Source organism: Sinocyclocheilus grahami, unplaced genomic scaffold (genome assembly GCF_001515645.1).
Source record: "Sinocyclocheilus grahami isolate Dianchi unplaced genomic scaffold, SAMN03320097.WGS_v1.1 scaffold118.1, whole genome shotgun sequence".
NCBI lineage: Eukaryota > Metazoa > Chordata > Actinopteri > Cypriniformes > Cyprinidae > Sinocyclocheilus > Sinocyclocheilus grahami.
The window spans coordinates 538,721-556,012 of NW_015505297.1; the positions used below are offsets into that span (position 1 = coordinate 538,721).

Consider the following 17,292-nt stretch of genomic DNA (forward strand, 5'->3'; position numbering starts at 1 on the left):
ACTTGTTCATGCCTTTATTACCAGCAGGGTGTACTATTGTAATGGTCTCCTCACCGGCCTTCCCAAGAAGACCATTAGACAGCTGCAGCTCATCCAGAACACTGCTGCCAGAATTCTTACTAGAACCAGAAAATCTGAGCATATTACACCAGTCCTCAGGTCCTTACACTGGCTTCCAGTTATATTTAGGATTGATTTTAAAGTACTTTTACTCGTTTATAAATCACTCAATGGCCTAGGACCTAAATATATAGCAGATATGCTCACTGAATATAAACCTAACAGACCACTCAGATCATTAGGATCGAGTCAGTTAGAAATACCAAGGGTTCACACAAAACAAGGGGAATGTGCTTTTAGTTATTATGCCACCCGCAGTTGGAATCAGCTTCCAGAAGAGATCAGATGTGCTAAAACATTAGTCACATTTAAATGCAGACTCAAAACTCATCTGTTTAGCTGTGCATTTATTGAATGAGCACTGTGCGATGTCCGAACTGATTGCACTATATTATATGTATAATCGTCTTCTTAAATTCATTTTAAACCTCTTAAATCAAATCTTTAAAAAAAATAATTTTCAAAGTTTTTAAATTCCTTGTTTTATTGTTGTGATTATTGTCTTTATTTTCTTTTATGTAAAGCACTTTGAATTACCATTGTGTATGAAATGTGCTATACAAATAAACTTGCCTTGCCTTGCCTTGCCTATTGCACTGACAGATTTTTGCACTTAACTTGTTTATACTTAAAACATGTACTAAAAATCTGCCAGTGCAGTGAGACATTAAAGATACACGCGTATTAAAGAGACAATCTATAAAAACAAGTCTTAATATTTTATGCAGTGCTGCTTCTAAAGTAAATTCATCTTGTTTTAAGAATTTTAAGATGTTTTAGCTGTAAAATAAGACAAAATACTCTGTGTAGTCTAGGTGTGGAGAAGTCTTGCTAACTTGCAGATGCAGAATAAAAAAAAAATCTGTTTTTTGTGCATGTATTGTAAGCTGACACTAGAGGCTGAACGACATCTACAAGTCTAACTTTGACTGAGACCAGCTATTTTGGCGTAAAATATTTGCATGTCTTTAAGAGTACCAGTACAGAGGCCACTACATTTCCCAGACACCGTACGCCATTAAAAAAAGTGTCCATTTGAGGGCCAGTTTTCCATCACCTCACACATTTCTATCTGTCAAAGTTTCAATTCTTGTGCATGATAACTCTATCAGTGCGTCCGCTCCTCGGCCTCCTCTCCAGCACGCTGCCATTGAATTTTACAGTCTCATTACCTGTTTAAAAGACACGGGAGAGGGAAAACAGAGGAGCGAAGCACTCCAGGAAAAATAAAATCCAATTTAAATGTAATGGTGAAATGTAATGGTGTTTAATATTTATTGAAAAATGTACAGAAAATGTAAGGCGGTGCTTTTCGGGGCTGGCGGGATTTGCATAAATTGTTTTCTGAATGTTTTCGTCCCATAACGCACATGGAGTAGCACCGTCTCTTTGCAAAGCTGCCGCTGCATATTTAAAGGGGGTTTTGGTGCAGGTCAGAGAGTGTCCCTCCAAAACGAGTGTATGTGGTCTGTGCACCGGCGTGGTCGTCTTTGGGAGAGTCTATATGCTCTGGCGGTTTCATTAAACAAGTGTCATAGCTGGACACTGAAGCATGGGAGTGCAGCTTTGGCCTTTAAATATTTAATTCTGTCGTGTTTATGGGGAGAGGGGGATGTGATTTACACGCTCCTGACAGGCTGAATTGTTGTGGAGACCTCATCAAGCACACGGGAGTCTCTCTTTCTCTCTCAATGTCATTCCATCTGTCTCTCTCTCTTCATTCACTATGTTCATTCATGCCACGGAAACTCTGAGGTGCAGTGAGTTCACATGCATGGCTAGCAATAAACCCTATGTTGCAGTTGTGGCAAATGATGGAGAATAGGCCATTAAAATTAATTTTTATAGACTGTACTATATTTTTGGTAGCTCAGCTTTTTTGTGTGGCAAAGTGTTTTTTGCACCAACAGGTGTAGTGTTATTATTCTCACTATTTTTGTTACTTTGTATTGTGTATAAGACCTTATTATAAGTCTTATGTAAATATGTTCTAGAACTGTTTTAGAATGTCTCCATTTTTCAAGTAACTCTGGAAAGTCTGATTAATTTTAATGATTCGTTTCACTTTAAAAGAATCAATTAGTTTGATTCTTTTTAATAAAATTCAGTAATGTTCCCAGAAGTCCCTGAGCAGCATTTTGCGTCATCTTTTTTAAGTATGCATCACTAGTTATTTGGACTGTTCGTGTCAATGAACCGGCACCAAAAAATGATTCACTGATTCATATGAGTCATCAAATTAATCAAGTGTTCCCAGAAGTCCCTGCACAGCATTAATTTGATCTTTTTGTAGCAATTTACGTTATTTTAGTCTTTTTAGCAAAACTTACTTTTATCAATGTTTTTTTTTATTCATTTCTATCAGTTTTTAGTTTTTGTTTAAAAAATTTTTGTGTGTGTACATGTTTTTCTTTTTTTATTAATTTCTATCACTATGTTTTTAGATTTATTATTTCGTTTTTTTATACAGCTTTCTATAAATGTTTTTTGTATTCATTTCTAGCACAGTTTTAGATTTATTATTTTGGTTTTTAATACAGCTTATCAGTGTTTTTTGCATTCATGTCTATCAATTAGTGTTTTTAGTTTTATTATTAAGGTTTGTTTTATAAAGATTATTTTTGTATTAATTTCTATCAATTAGAGTGTTTCTTAGTCTTATTTATTTTTTTAAACCGCTTTTAATAAATGTTTTTTGTATTAATTTCTATCAGTTAGTGTTTTTAGTTTCATTTAGGTTTTTTTTTGTAATACTGCTTTTAATCAATGTTTTTTATATTAATTTCTGTCATTTAGAGTATTTAGTTTTATTATTTAGGTTTGTTCTAACTTGACTGTAGTTTTAAACTCTTTAAATTATTAGTAGCTTGTAGCTTGGCAATCTGCAGTTTCAAAGTTATGCTTTTAGAGTTAAGTCAAAGTAAAGCTTTCTTTCATTAAAAAAGTCTCTGGCATTAACATATGAACCCTGATGACAGGGATGTTAAACCCTGTTTACTAACACAGTCTATGAGTGCATGAGAGGACTGACCTGCTCCTGTCTCTGCAGGCTCTGTGTATGGAGGTGCGGGGCAGACGGAAGGGCATTTCCTCCGTGCTGAGGCTCTGTCAGAGGCTGCTGGATGGGCCTGAACAGCAGAGCTCAGAGGCAGAGCGCCAGTCGCTGCAGCTGCTGCAGGTCAACCTGGAGAGACGTTGGGAGGCCATCGTCATGCAGGTCCTTCAGTGGCAGACCAGACTGAAACGCTCGCTGGGCAGAGACCAGGTCACATATGCTTTACACTACAGTTACAAGTAAACAAGATAACATGCGTTGTGAATATAAACAGGGTGGTGCATGCACAGGTAGTGCTGTCTTGATATCCACACTATGGGCGGTTTAATTGTGTTTGTGGTGGAGTGGCATACTAGCATACTGTTTACTGCACACTGTGTACTGTATACTGTTTTTAAAAAAGTAGTTGTGTGCTCTGTTTGCATTATTTAGCACCTACTTCACTAAAGGAATTATGCAAATCGATGCAAACAAGCTAAAAAAAACACTATTTGCATGATGCAATTTCCCATCTTGCAAATACACACAAACACCTCTTTTAATTAAACAAATTGCTTACCTCCTATTTTCCATAATACTAAAAAAATTTACAATCTATAAGTAAATTGTGTAATTCAAATATACATGGTACAGTGCTATACCAGCGTATAGTGTAAAGTGGCACTATACGCTGGTTTAGTGAATTCACCTCAGTATGTGAACAGTATGAAATGATAAACAGTAGTATTAGGGTTATTATATGTACTCTTTTTCACGAAAATGTCCTGGCTGGGATTTCTAAATTGCCTAAAATGTCTGGGGTATTTTTCCCTGTGCTTACTTAAGGTAATGATTAAAAATTAGTATGCTATGTTGTTGACACATAGACCTTACTATGTTGGATGTTTAATTCAGCAAGTGTACATCCATCATGTCCTTAATACAGTTATTTTGCAGTATTTTGTATAAAAATGTCTTAGTCTTTGACAATCCATTTACACAATATGTCAGCTAGGAGATGTTGCTTCCTAATATAACCATTATAATTCTAAAAATCAATGTTGTTATACATATTTTATTGAACTCATTGAATAGGCTTTTCAAAGATATCCTCATATGTTGCTCTGCTCAAAGGAAGCTGTCCAGGACCATTTGTTAAGCAGAAATACTCTAGTTCCAATAATATAGTGCAGCACCGCTGTAACAGTGCAATAAGAATGATGTATAAGGCAGGGAAGTGGCCACATATTATTCTTGAATACACATAGTAAGAGGACAGTGGCTAGATGCGTTCCCAAGATACTTACTGTACTGTGAACTCAATCGATTACAGGTGCTGCCAGAAATAACTGACTGTTCTAAATGTAAATTGAGTAACCCGTAGCAATGAAATAACTGTGTCCCTATCCTGCACTGAAAGGGAGGAAGTAGTCTCTTAAAGGACATAACATGTGCACATACCGTGTTCACTGCAATATAAAAAGACTTCCCATCCTGAAAACGGAACCCTTAACTAGTCTCTTATTGTATGTGTGGGACCGTTACAGTGCGTGTTAAACTGGGGAGTGGGCCGAGGGCTAGACTTCGCCTTTTGTCATGTAGATGTTGTGCATTCCTGCATGGCAGCAGCAGGGCTCTGGGGAGGCTGCATGCTTCATGCAGAAAAGCCCAGCAACCTGTTTGTGAGCGTCCACTCACTTACACGGAGAAGACAAATTACTCGCCCCTCGCTCAGCTTGACCTTGCGGGGCTGAAGTGCAATTTCACTTCTTTGCGGGTGCAGAAGAAAGGAAAAGAAAAATAATAGGGAGAGTTTGTTTTTGTGAATACAGTACACTTTGTGAGATGATGAAATAGCTGACTGTTGAATGCTTCAGGAGGCCTTGCTCAGAACAAGTCTGGTGTCTGAAAAAAAAAATACAATCATTACTCTTTCATTTTTAGGAGGATTTTTTTTTTTTTAATGTTTGAAGGTCAACGAAAGACATGATGGTTTTTAAGTTAACTTTCACCTGCTCTTAAGGGAGTGGTAAACCAGTGAAAGAGTGAGTGTTAAAAGGGAAAAAAAAAGTTTCAAATGAGCTTTAATTGACATTGTCAAGTTATTAGATGATTTCACTCTAAAGTTGAATAGAGTAGCAGTTTAACCTTTTACAAAATGGCAAAATGACTTTTGTAATGGCATAGCTAAAGGTTATAATTAGTCTATCTGATTAAAACATTGTGTGCTGCAGTCGGGGTACAAATGTTAGCTGAGGCAGCAAACTGAAATTATTTTTATTTGATTAGACTGATTGATTGTTCTCACATTTGAGGGTTTTTATCATGCACTAGCGATCCAAGCCAGTACATTAGTATTTTCCTCATCAGCAGAAAGAGAATAAACAGAAATCTAATAAAAATTCATTTTATGGGATATATGACATACAAAGCAAGTGTTAGATTTGCCAGTTTATTAGATTAATGAGATAAAGAGGATCATATAAATAGACACTTCCTGCTTGAACAAGAAGCAAAGCAATTTGTGTAATTATGCCCTGTGCTGAATGCCCATATCTAAGCAAAAACATATTTGTCATAGATTAACTTTGCATTTCATCTAATTAAAAGTCCAACCAAGTATTTATTTGCCCCTGAAGTCTTTTCTTCTCTCCCCTACAGGTCCCTGAGAACCTCATTGAGCCTTCTCTCATGGACCTCCATGGCCAGACAGAAGACTCTTGGGAGTGGGACGAGATGGACATGACCATCTGCGATCTGGATACACAGGACTGTGAAGATGAGCAAAACCCTGGATCTAAGTCCCACCTTAATTCCCCAAAGGAGCCTTTAAGTCTCACCGAGTCATGCCTAAATGACACACGGTGCGGAGCAGCCTTGAGCTCGGCAGAATTTAATGTCTCTTCGTCTCGTGTTTATCAGGTTTACAGTCTGCCTTATGTTGAACTCTACCAACAACCCCAGTATAATCACAAATCATCCTCAACCAAATCCCAACAGTCACTACTGAAGCGCCAGAGCATGGATTCCTCCTTCTCCTCAGCTGAATCTTTGTACAGGACTGTGAAGATGAGCAAAACCCTGGATCTAAGTCCCACCTTAATTCCCCAAAGGAGCCTTTAAGTCTCACCGAGTCATGCCTAAATGACACACGGTGCGGAGCAGCCTTGAGCTCGGCAGAATTGAATGTCTCTTCGTCTCGTGTTTATCAGGTTTACAGTCTGCCTTATGTTGAACTCTACCAACAACCCCAGTATAATCACAAATCATCCTCAACCAAATCCCAACAGTCACTGCTGAAGCGCCAGAGCATGGATTCCTCCTTCTCCTCAGCTGAATCTTTGCCTGATATCCTGGGAGACCTGTTGAAGGGGAAGCAGGGGCTGCTATCGGATTCAGCCAGGAGATCCGAGAGCGAAAGTGGGATAGTTAGTGAAGGGGACATGGAGACCACAGGTAACTCTGAGGTTTGCCTGCTGTTCCAGAATGATGATCCGAAAGTTTGTGTTACTCTCACCCTTCCTACCAGAGAAGATTCACTCAATGGAGACAGAGTCTCAGATGAAGACATAGACAGAGTTTTGGAGCGTGCCAACAAGTGTGCAGAATATGGTGACAGTCTAACCATTGGGCAGAGAGACCAGCGATGGCATATCATGAGAAAGAAAAAAGAGGATAGTGGAGAAAGCAAGAGGAAACACCACAAGGAGCCAGGGAAGATTCATGCCAACGGCTTTGGGCTAAGCCAAGAGGCTAACGACAAATATCTCAACATGAGCAGAGATGAAGAGAGGGGGACTACACACCGAAAGCTCGAAAAGGAGTTGGCACAGCTCTCCCAGGGGTCTTCCCTTGACTCTCTTTTCGCAGTAGGAGAGTTATTCCCATCGAGCAAAGAAGCACTGACTCGTAGCACTTCCCTGGAAAGTTGGCTCGCTCCATGTAAGAGCGCAGAAGATGTGGGGAGTAAGGAAAGTCTGAGGGACATTGAATCGACTGTGGAGTCCACGGGGGAACTCAGCAAAAGAACTCTGGAACTTCTAAAACGCCTTGAGAACATCCAAAGCCCTCTTGTAATGAAGATGACACGTAGCGTCTCTGACGTAACGCTCCAGAGCAGCTCGCTGTGGCATGGGTCACACTCGGCTGGTGCTCCCTCCTCCATTAACGAGAGCTCTGCAGCCTCTCTGACAGAGTTGAGCAGCACTGAGGACTCATCCGTGGCATCCGAGGACCTAGCTGTGCAAATGAACCGTTGCGTGGCTGCTGAGTCCAACGCATCCTTCCGTAAACAAACCGACGAGACCGACGCAAGCATCAGTATGGTCGTCAATGTTTCCTGCACTTCAGCCTGTACTGATGATGAGGATGACAGTGATCTTCTCTCCAGCTCCACTCTGACGCTTACCGAAGAAGAGCTCGGTATTAAAGACGATGACGACTCTAGTGTAACCTCAGAGGAGGAGTACATTGAAGGTTCCCTTGCTCTTGGGCTGGATTATATAAAGGGTGAGTTTCAAAGCTGGATGAAGCCTAGATCTCAGAATAAAGAGAAAAATGAGGCAGATCTAGTGGATGAACTGCAGTGTGGCACCATGTCTAAAGAGATCCTGTCGCCCGTTAAGACCGCCAACGATCGTAACCTTCTCAGCCAGTCTGCGCTGAAACTCTTGGAAGCCAACACTAATGGTAAAAACAAGAGCCTCAAGCAACGGGAGGTGGATGGCAACCGAAGGGACGCCACCAGTAGCTATATCAGCCACTTCGTGGACGACATGGAGAACGGCAATGTCGAAAGCACTCACATCGAAGGGAAAGATGAAGACAACGATCTGCTGAGGGAAGAGGGAAGTCTGCTAACCAAGAAAGGGGAATCATTTAAAAACTGTTATGTGGCGGATGACGTCAAAAGCGATATGGTGGCCGCCACCTCACCATCCTCATACGAACAGTTGAGCTTGAGCTCCCTTGAAGGGCAGTTGAAAGGCGAGCTGCCCTGTCACAATTCCCACTGTCCCTCCCCCTCCATCTCTCTCATAAACGAGTGTTCAGGGTTAGCTGCACACGCTCACAGCCGACAGAAGCAACTCGCCGCCTTTCTGAATGACGTCCATGAGAACCATCAAGAAAGCTCTTCAGATAGCTGCAGCCACCCTGCTTTCATCTCTGAAGAGGCCAAGAGTGACAGTGTCCATGACTTTGTGATGGAGATCATTGACATGACATCTGTGGCCCTGAAGACCAAAGAGGCGCAGGCAGAGCAGCCTACGGAGGTTTGTAGCCCAACGTCTGTATCTCAGATCAGAGAGAAGGTCCTCGAGCACTCCCATCGAATTATCCATTTGCGCAAGGGTGACTTCTACTCCTATCTGTCACTGTCCTCGCACGATAGTGACTGTGGAGAGGTCAGCACCTGCGCGGAAGACAAGAGCAGCTCCCCGATTCTTTCGAGTACGCCAGATCTCCGTGACGAAGAACCACTCTTCGAAGCCTGCACCGAGGAAGTGTACTTGGGCCCTCCTCTCTGTTACAGCATGTCCATTAGCAAACGGCCCACGAGACACGCCGCCAAACTAATAGAGCCGGCCAGTCTCCCGAGCCCAGCACCTTCATCGGGCTGCGATGAATACCAAAAAGCACATGGTATTTCTCATGGAAGTGTAGCTGGTAGCCAGCCAGAGTGCCATAATGAGGCGCCTTATCTTAATCCTTTGCCATGTGAAACCCCGATAGATACTGTTGAATGTTTTGCAGATACTAAAATGCTTGAATCCAATATTTCCCCTGTAATGACTAAGATAAGAGTCTCTTGCTCCACTACAAATCCTTTAAAAGAGGATGACAGCCTTTATATTAATCCCAAAATTAACTGTCCGCTGATAAGGAAGACTGATAGCGATGAAAGGGCTCTTGCTTCACAGTTGATGAAACAGAAGAACGTCGGGAAGGGGCGCCGCTCTCAACAGGAAGCCAAGTCGACTCATAAACAGGTGTGTTTCGACGTTACACCGCGCTCTATCTGCTTGTAATGAGAGCGGTGTGCATTTCTGCTGAATTCATCTCATTGACTAAATATTTAAGAGGGGATTTTTATTCATTCTCTCACCCCCTTCTCACCCCTCCTTGGTGCTTTTCCCCTGAAGTGCTAATGGAAGAAGGATTTGCAGGCGTAGATTTAAAATTTTAAGGTCTACAGAACAGAATAATCATAATCAGTCAGATTATATTATGATTCATAAGCAAGAATGAGGCGAGGATCATTACTTAATTTCATGACTGAATTAGCATGTATTTGTGTTCTTTTTAAGTAGTTTTCTATTTCATATGCAAACTTCTCCCTGCTTGCTTCCAACTCTGTCTGCAAATCCTACATTTGACCTTATATTAGGCAAATTAAGTTCCTTTTTTCCAGCTAATCATTGAGACTGAAAACACAGAATAAATTTTAGTAAGTAATCAATTGAATTTCAGTGTTTGTACTCATATGGACATATTGATTTCATTAAAATAGCTGGATGGTTTCATATGAAAACAGAAAGGGAACTATTTTAACTTTATTGGTATATATTACATTTTAATTTTTTAATGTTAAAATAATTTATAGTATTCTAATTTAATATGCAAAGACAGCTATTTTTAGAACATTTTAGGAAATTAAGAATTTTTTGGTTGACATTTCTGTAAACACTTTTCCAGTGGAAGATAAGTTTTTGTGAAACCTGTCTGCAAACAATCATTATTTTTGCTATATTGTTTAGTAACTTTATTGGCGCAGAAATACAAAATTCAAAGAGCAATTTTAATAATTTAATTTAACTTCATTAAAAATTTTATTTAATTTAATTTAAAAAGTAAATGTAATGTAAACTAACAAATGAACAAATTTTATGAAACAAAAAAATTATGAATGTAACATTTCTCTTGTTCTCTCTCTTCCAGCTGGCAAGGTCAGAGAGCAGCGGTGGTGTTGCGGAGGGCTGCAGGGCTCAGATCAGCGGTCCGCAGACAGATAGCTCATCTGCAGGAAGGAGTAGAGTCAGCAGCAGGCCTCAGGTCAAGGTACTTGCTATAAGACTCGCTTCAACACACACAACCTCTCCCCCCCGGCCACTTCTACCGCACCGCTGAAAAACAGCCGCGGGGTCTTTTTGACGTCAAGCGTTACATTGCAAACAACCTCATTTTCCAGTGCATTCCATAATGCATGTTAGCATGATTTATTAGTAGCGTGCTTTAAAATGAGCCTGTTTTGTGCTTTTCCATTGTTTGTTGGTTGTGAAATTCTGCTTGATAAAAACCCAAAGGCTCACTTCTCGATGACGCAAATGCCTGGTCTGGACCGACAGTGTTATGGTTTAAATTATAGGCCACTGTACTTTCTACATGATGACTCCTTTACCAGTAAATTGGTTTGAAAAGCATTAATTACATAACGTGGTCCATATATCCAATGGGGTTAGCTTTGGAATTGTTTTCCCATTTTTCTCAGTCTTTCTCTCTTACTGTCTCTCTCTCTGTCGCTGCTGTGGCCTCATCAGCGCAGGGCTGAAATAATGAACGTGTGTCGGTCGGCAATCATTTCTCTTGATGAAAAGCATATACAGCAGATGGAAAACTTAAACAGAGCTGCTTTCTTAGTCTCTAATAAATTTCCTGACTGCAACAATATACAACACGTTGTAATCTGGCGGAAAACACACAAACTTGAGCTAGTACCGGGCAAAATTGTGTTTTTAGGAATTGGCTACATTTCAGTTCATGAGCATACATTTATAGAAGGCAGTTCTGAATGATGCACAACCCTGCGGCTAGCTAACACTTCACAAATATTTCTAAGAAAATGTGAGTTTTGGAGTAACCACCACATACATAAATGGTGAAATGATAACGGTCATATGATACAAAGGGAAGGTCATCTTGAAGACTGTTAGTAGTTGGTGAGTCGGACACATTTCAGCAAGCGCCCAAGGCTTCAGGGACACGGTAAACAGCAGAGAGAGCCAACTATCTGTCTCTACAGACACTATCATGTCAGCCCTGCGGTCATTGTGGGTTCAGCTCACACTGCACAGTCAAATGCACTGCAGTGTCACATGACAGAGAAGACCTGAGCCAAACTAACACACATACAAATCAAATGCAATGCTTTATTGTACATATAATATCTTGGTGAATTAGAATTTAATTGTCCACAGGATGTTGATATGTATATAAATTATGTGCTGAATTTAGGTTACGTCGCTGTTTACAAGAAATTATATTTTAATGTGTGTGTAATTCTGAGTGTGTGTATATGTATTTGTATATGTAACTAACTATGTGAATCTGTGTGCTTTTCTTGTAGAGATTCTCTGGAAGTCTCGCCACACCTGTGTGTAAACGCTGACTGATCTAGTTGAGGCTCTCTGTGGTCTGATGTGGGGGTCTGGAACGGACACCTAAGTGGATGTTAGTGCATGGGTCATTAGTTTGGCACTTTAGAGATCTAATTCCTTCATCCTCAGCTCCCTCATCCTCTTCCTCCTGGCTGCTTTACTATTTACCTGTGACCTTTGCCCTCCTGGTGACCACCACTTCATGCTCCACACGAGACGGAGCTACCTCACCAGTCTTCCACCATCCCAACCCCATCTGACACTGAAAGTACACCACTAAAGTACACATAAGCCTCTTCTGTCATATCCCTGATGATACTAGACCTGATCAGCCAGCTAGCAACTTCTAAGCAGTTTCAGCTGTTTCATGCCTAAACGTTGAGGCATGTTATTTGAGGATCGCCCCATCAATCAGTAATGTGGTCCTAATCAGCCTCGAATGAGACGTGACATTGTGGTCCCCACACTGTGAGATCACTCACGTGGAGGTTATCAAACAGGCTTCACGTTCCTCTCTAGTCGACTGACGTAGCGCCACAGTTTCTATGCAACACGACGCTTGTGTGATGTTGTGTGGCATGTGATCTTTGGCAGTTTGATGCGATACCGTTTTTTTTAAACTCCCTGATAAACAAAGAAATGTATAAACATTTTGTGCCTTGCAGTTACTATATTTTGTTACACACTGCTTCACCCCTGTTGTGTGTCCTGTGATCGGTGAGAAAGCAGACGTGTGGCAAGGCTGAGAATGACAAATGGGCATCTGTAAATATGTAAACTGTACATTCAAACCCTGGTGTATAACAATGTCATATTACTTCATGGTCGTGTTACTGTTTGTGTTACGTGACGTGGATAAATAGTTACTGTTAGACTGCATGGTGAACTATGTACAAGAAAACTTCCATAAATAAACCTAATTTAATGAACTATTGCACACTGCATTCTTTTCACATGTAATAAGGGAGACTGGGGCAAGTTGTCACAGTTTTTACAGCAGGGAATATTTCTAGGGATCGGATAAGTACTGAAAGACAGTTTCAAAATGTTAACTATGAAACAAAATGTAAGATTTTTACCATTATTGCTCAACAAAACATACAGTTCATAGAACAAATACTGACATATTTGCTTCTATTTCAGGGATGTTATCGTACATGGGGTAAGTTGTCTCAATGTGAATCTGCTGTTTCTGAAAATGTATGCTGACGAGTAGCCTTATTTTGAATTAAGAAATACTATATGAAGTGGTTTTTTTCTTTTCTCCTTTTTTTAAAATCTTGCGCTACAAACCCGCATTTAAAATGTATTATATCCTCGCAATATTTATTATTTTATTCAGCAAAATGCAATTCAAAAAGTAAAAATTCATAAGACCACAGAAATGTAAAACAAAAAAGTAAACATACAAAACCGAACCATTTTACCTCTGAAATTAGGTAATTAAGTAATACATAATCAAGTAATAAATTCTAGAAAATTACAACTTTTGAATGTGACAACTTGCCCCAACCTGCCATTCGTGAAAATACCCTTGTTCTGAATGCACTTCAATCTTATAATTTCCATTATACAGTATCATTCAAAATGCACATGAAACATGCAACTATACATGTGTAGAAATCTCAAGACTCTTTCATCATAGCAACATACTGTAGATAATGGGTCATATGCATCAGCTTTATGAAGTTCAGCCGGTTATTTTTGTGGCTAATATGCTGTTTACAGGAAGTCCTGATGACTCTGAAGATTGTGACGGGCCCTCAGAGATTCAGATATACAGTGGCATCGGAACCTCTGGAACTCTTCGACAGCCAATCAAGCGCTCTCCTGATTGCACCGCCGCGGCCTGATGATAAGCTCTCTGCCATAATCGCCCATCGGCTCCTGCAGGATTGCGTGTTTGTTGATGATGAGTGCGCGCTTGCACCGGAACAAAATCAGTCGGCGGGAATGAAAAACTCATGGAGGACGAGAAAGCAACGTGTGTCTGGTTCCTAATGAAACTGGAGTACAGTTGGTTACTGTATTTCACCAAACCAGTCACACTATAATTCAAAATCAAACGCTTTCATGATAATTAAAGGAATAGTTCACCCAAAAATTCAAATTTGCTGATAATATACTCACCCTCAGGCCATCCGAAATGTAGATTAGTTTGTTTCTTCATCAGAACAGATTTGGAGAAATTTAACATGACATCACTTGCTCACCAACGGATGCTCTGTAGTGAATGGGTGCCGTCAGAATGAGAGTCCAAACATCTGATAAAAACATCACAGTAATCCACAAGCATTAATATGAATTATGGACTTGTATTTTGGTAAGAAGTGATGGATTAGAATGAAATGCCAAAATGATGGATTTCTTTCTTAAACACGTAGCTTTTCGTTTCACTAGATGTTAACTGATGGACTGGAGTGCTGTGGGTTACTTGTGGATTATTGTGATGTTTTTATCAGCTGTTTGGACTCTCATTCTGACGGCACCCATTCACTGCAGAGGATCCATTGGTGAGCAAGTGATGGAATGCTACATTTCTCCAAATCTATATCTTGGATGGCCTGAGGGTGAGAAAATTTTAAGCAAATTTTAATTTTGGGGTGAACTATTGCTTTAAGCACATTTATCTGGTGAACAGTGATCTTTTGTGTTCACGTTCACTTATTTTATTTTAAAATGAAGCAAAGACAAAACACAAAAAAGGAATCCAAAGTTCGTACTAACCCCCCATCAGAACTAAATAGTTGAAAAAATATGCACAGATGCAATGAAAACCAAACATTATAAAACTGTCTGACCTCTTTATTCTTGCAGTGTTTGTCCAGAGTGAATGCTTCGGATCCATATTACATTTGAGCGGGAAAGTCACGGTAATATTTAAAATACATTTTTTGGCATTGGACGATGGCATTGATAAATTAGGATGGAAATGAATTCTTACACTGTCTTCAAAACACTGCATGGTGAACAAATTATTCCCCCTTTTGCAATTAACAGGACATTTTTGTATGAAATGGAAATGGCTTTAAAGGTAGTAAAGGTCATGTGTATCGAACCATGGTGGCTTTGCAATTACAGCCAGTTAGAATGTTGATTTGGAGGCTTTGCCCAGGCATAGATGGAAAAATTAATAAGTTGAAGTCTCTTTGTTGAAAAGATCGCTGTTGATTATATGACATTATGTGACAAAGAAGACAAGTTGTGGGTGATTTTTTCCACATGAGTTTAAGTGCGATAAAAGAACTCGAGAATGACCTTCAAATGTCAGAAATGCCTTTTTAGTTTGGTGGACATGAACTGAAAACTTTATGCTGTTTAACGGTTTCTCACTTTTGATCACATCTGCATGAAACATGCCATTTTTTGCATCAGTAAAGATGCACAAGCTGCCTGTACTGATGTCAGATTCACTCATTTAAATTCAATCAATTATCTTCTCTATCTTTTCACCATTTTTTGTCTTTTGTTTTATTTTTAAAGCATGTGTCAATGCAAACATGTACAGGTTTCATCAGAGCGCTGGACCGCTGGCTCGACGGTGTAAGAAAATTTGATGTGAAGGCACGATATTAAATGTGACATGTCACCATAGCACAGAGTTCTATATGTTGACAGGATGTCTATACATCACTAGCTTTTATGTTTCAAAGTAATGATAGGCCTTTGAAAGACTGGGAAATAGCATCATGGCTGTTCAGCTCAAGCTGTGAGGATGCTAGTCAGATCTGAGCTGCCAAGAAGCATTTATGGGGAATGAAATTACCTTGTTTTCTTCATTTCTTTATTGTATCTTCAGTTCGGTTATTGTACTGGAAAAGAAACAGAAGAGCCAAGAGCATAATTATCAATTAAGTAAGTAGTAGAAAATCACACAGTACATAGTTTCTTTTAGTAATTTTGATGAAAAACATCAATATTATAGTAAAACATGTTAATTGTATAAGTATATTTAACAAAATATATATAAATCTACATCTATATATATATGTATTTTTTATGTAGATATATAAAATGTGATATATATATATATATATATATATATATATATATATATACTTCAAAATTAATTTCCTTTTTTTTAAGTTAGGTCAAATATCTTTATTGGATAGGATCCTCATCCAGTAGATCACAAACATCTGAGGTCTTTGTGGACAACTGCAGGTTTTGGCGTCAAACGGGTTGAGACCCCAAAGTTACAGCGAAACACCTGCAGCATTGTTGACCAGTTTTCGATCTTCTCGATCAAGCTGGGATTAGTGGACACTTTCTCCAGCAGCTCCCGATGAAGAGGATCTGTTGTCAAAGCCTGAAAACTAATTATCATAACGTTAAAGGAATAGTTCACCTAAAATGAAAATTCCCTAATTGTTTACTTTTCCAAACCGGCATGAACATTATATGAGATCTAATGGTGTTTGGCATGCAAACCTCAAGTCTGAATATATGAATGGACTGCTTTTACAATACTTTATAATGTGTTTTTTTTTCTTTCTTTTTTTTTTCTTTTTGGGGTGTGAACAGTCTGCTAAATATCTCTTTTTGAGTTCCACAGAAGAAAACATATGGATTTGGGTCATATGGTTTTTGAACGGCATGAGTGTGAGTAAATGATTTTCATTTTTGAGGTGAATTGTTCCTTTAAAACCCTTCCTTGTGTTGGGGTCAATTTGACCCGCACTCATTTGTCAGACTGCTCAAAATACTGGTTATTTCTTCTTGAAATTTTGTGAATATTTCTAATCCTCATTGACCCCATAGCAATAAATTATATACTGTGTGTGTGTGTGTGTGTGTGTATGTATATATATATATATATATATATATATATATATAAATAAAAAAGCAGAATCACTGAGTTGGAAAAAGGATCTCCCCCTTGTGTCAGTATTCTGATGAACCACCTTTTGCTTTCATTACAGTCTTTAGTCTGTTGTGATATGTCTCTACTAACTTTGCACTAGACTAGACTTTGCAATATTTGCCCACTCTTCTTTGCAGAACTACTCAAGTTCAGTTCAATTTGATGGTGAGCGTTTGTGGACTGCAGTCTTCAAGTCATTTCACAGATTTTCAATTGGGTTTAAGTCTGGGCTCTGACTAGGCCATGCAAGGACATTCATCTTTTTCTCCTTCAATCACTGTGTGATCAGTTTTGCTGTGTGTTTTGGGTCATTTTCATGTTGAAAGGTAAACCTTTTTCCCATTGACAACATTCTGGCAGAGGGCAGCAGATTTTCCTCAAGAATTTGACAGTATTTTGCTCCATCCATGTTTCCTTCTATTCTGACAAGTGCTCCAGTCCCTGCTGCAGAGAAACACCCCCATAACAGGATATTACCACCTCCATGCTTTACTGTAGAAATGCTGTTATTTGGACGGTGAGCTGTATTGGATTTCCACATGACATATCGTTTGGTGTTGAGGCCAATTAATTAAATTTTTGTCTCCTCTGCCTCAGAATCTTCAAGGTGTGTTTTGGCGAAGCTCAGTCATGACTGCATGTGGCCTTTCTTGAGGAGTGGCTTTTTTCTTGCACCCCTCCAATACAAGCCACATTTGTGGAGAATTTGTGATATTGTTGTCACATGCACACAATAACCACTCTTTGTCATAAATTCCTGCAGCTGCGTCAGAGTTGCTGTAGGCTCTTGGTCGCCTCTCTGATCAGTTTCCTCCGGCTCTTTCATCCAGTTAGGAGTGTCGTCCTGATCCAGGGAGGGTCTGTGTTGTACCAAATACCTTCCACTTCTTAATAATAGA

The 17,292-nt window shown here is 39.5% G+C and overlaps 1 protein-coding gene across 1 annotated transcript in view; it reads left to right on the plus strand.

Annotated features, from left to right (window-relative positions):
• LOC107589604 (A-kinase anchor protein 6-like) overlaps nucleotides 1-12,447 on the plus strand; it is a 147,596-nt gene extending 135,149 nt beyond the window's left edge. Inside the window, exons 13-17 of the mRNA XM_016278096.1 lie at nucleotides 3,170-3,385; nucleotides 5,816-5,933; nucleotides 6,224-9,144; nucleotides 10,094-10,213; nucleotides 11,499-12,447. Coding sequence (XP_016133582.1) covers nucleotides 3,170-3,385; nucleotides 5,816-5,933; nucleotides 6,224-9,144; nucleotides 10,094-10,213; nucleotides 11,499-11,540 — 3,417 coding nt within the window. The 3' untranslated portion in view covers nucleotides 11,541-12,447. The remainder of the gene's footprint in view (nucleotides 1-3,169; nucleotides 3,386-5,815; nucleotides 5,934-6,223; nucleotides 9,145-10,093; nucleotides 10,214-11,498) is intronic.
• The last annotated feature ends 4,845 nt before the right edge of the window (nucleotides 12,448-17,292 follow it).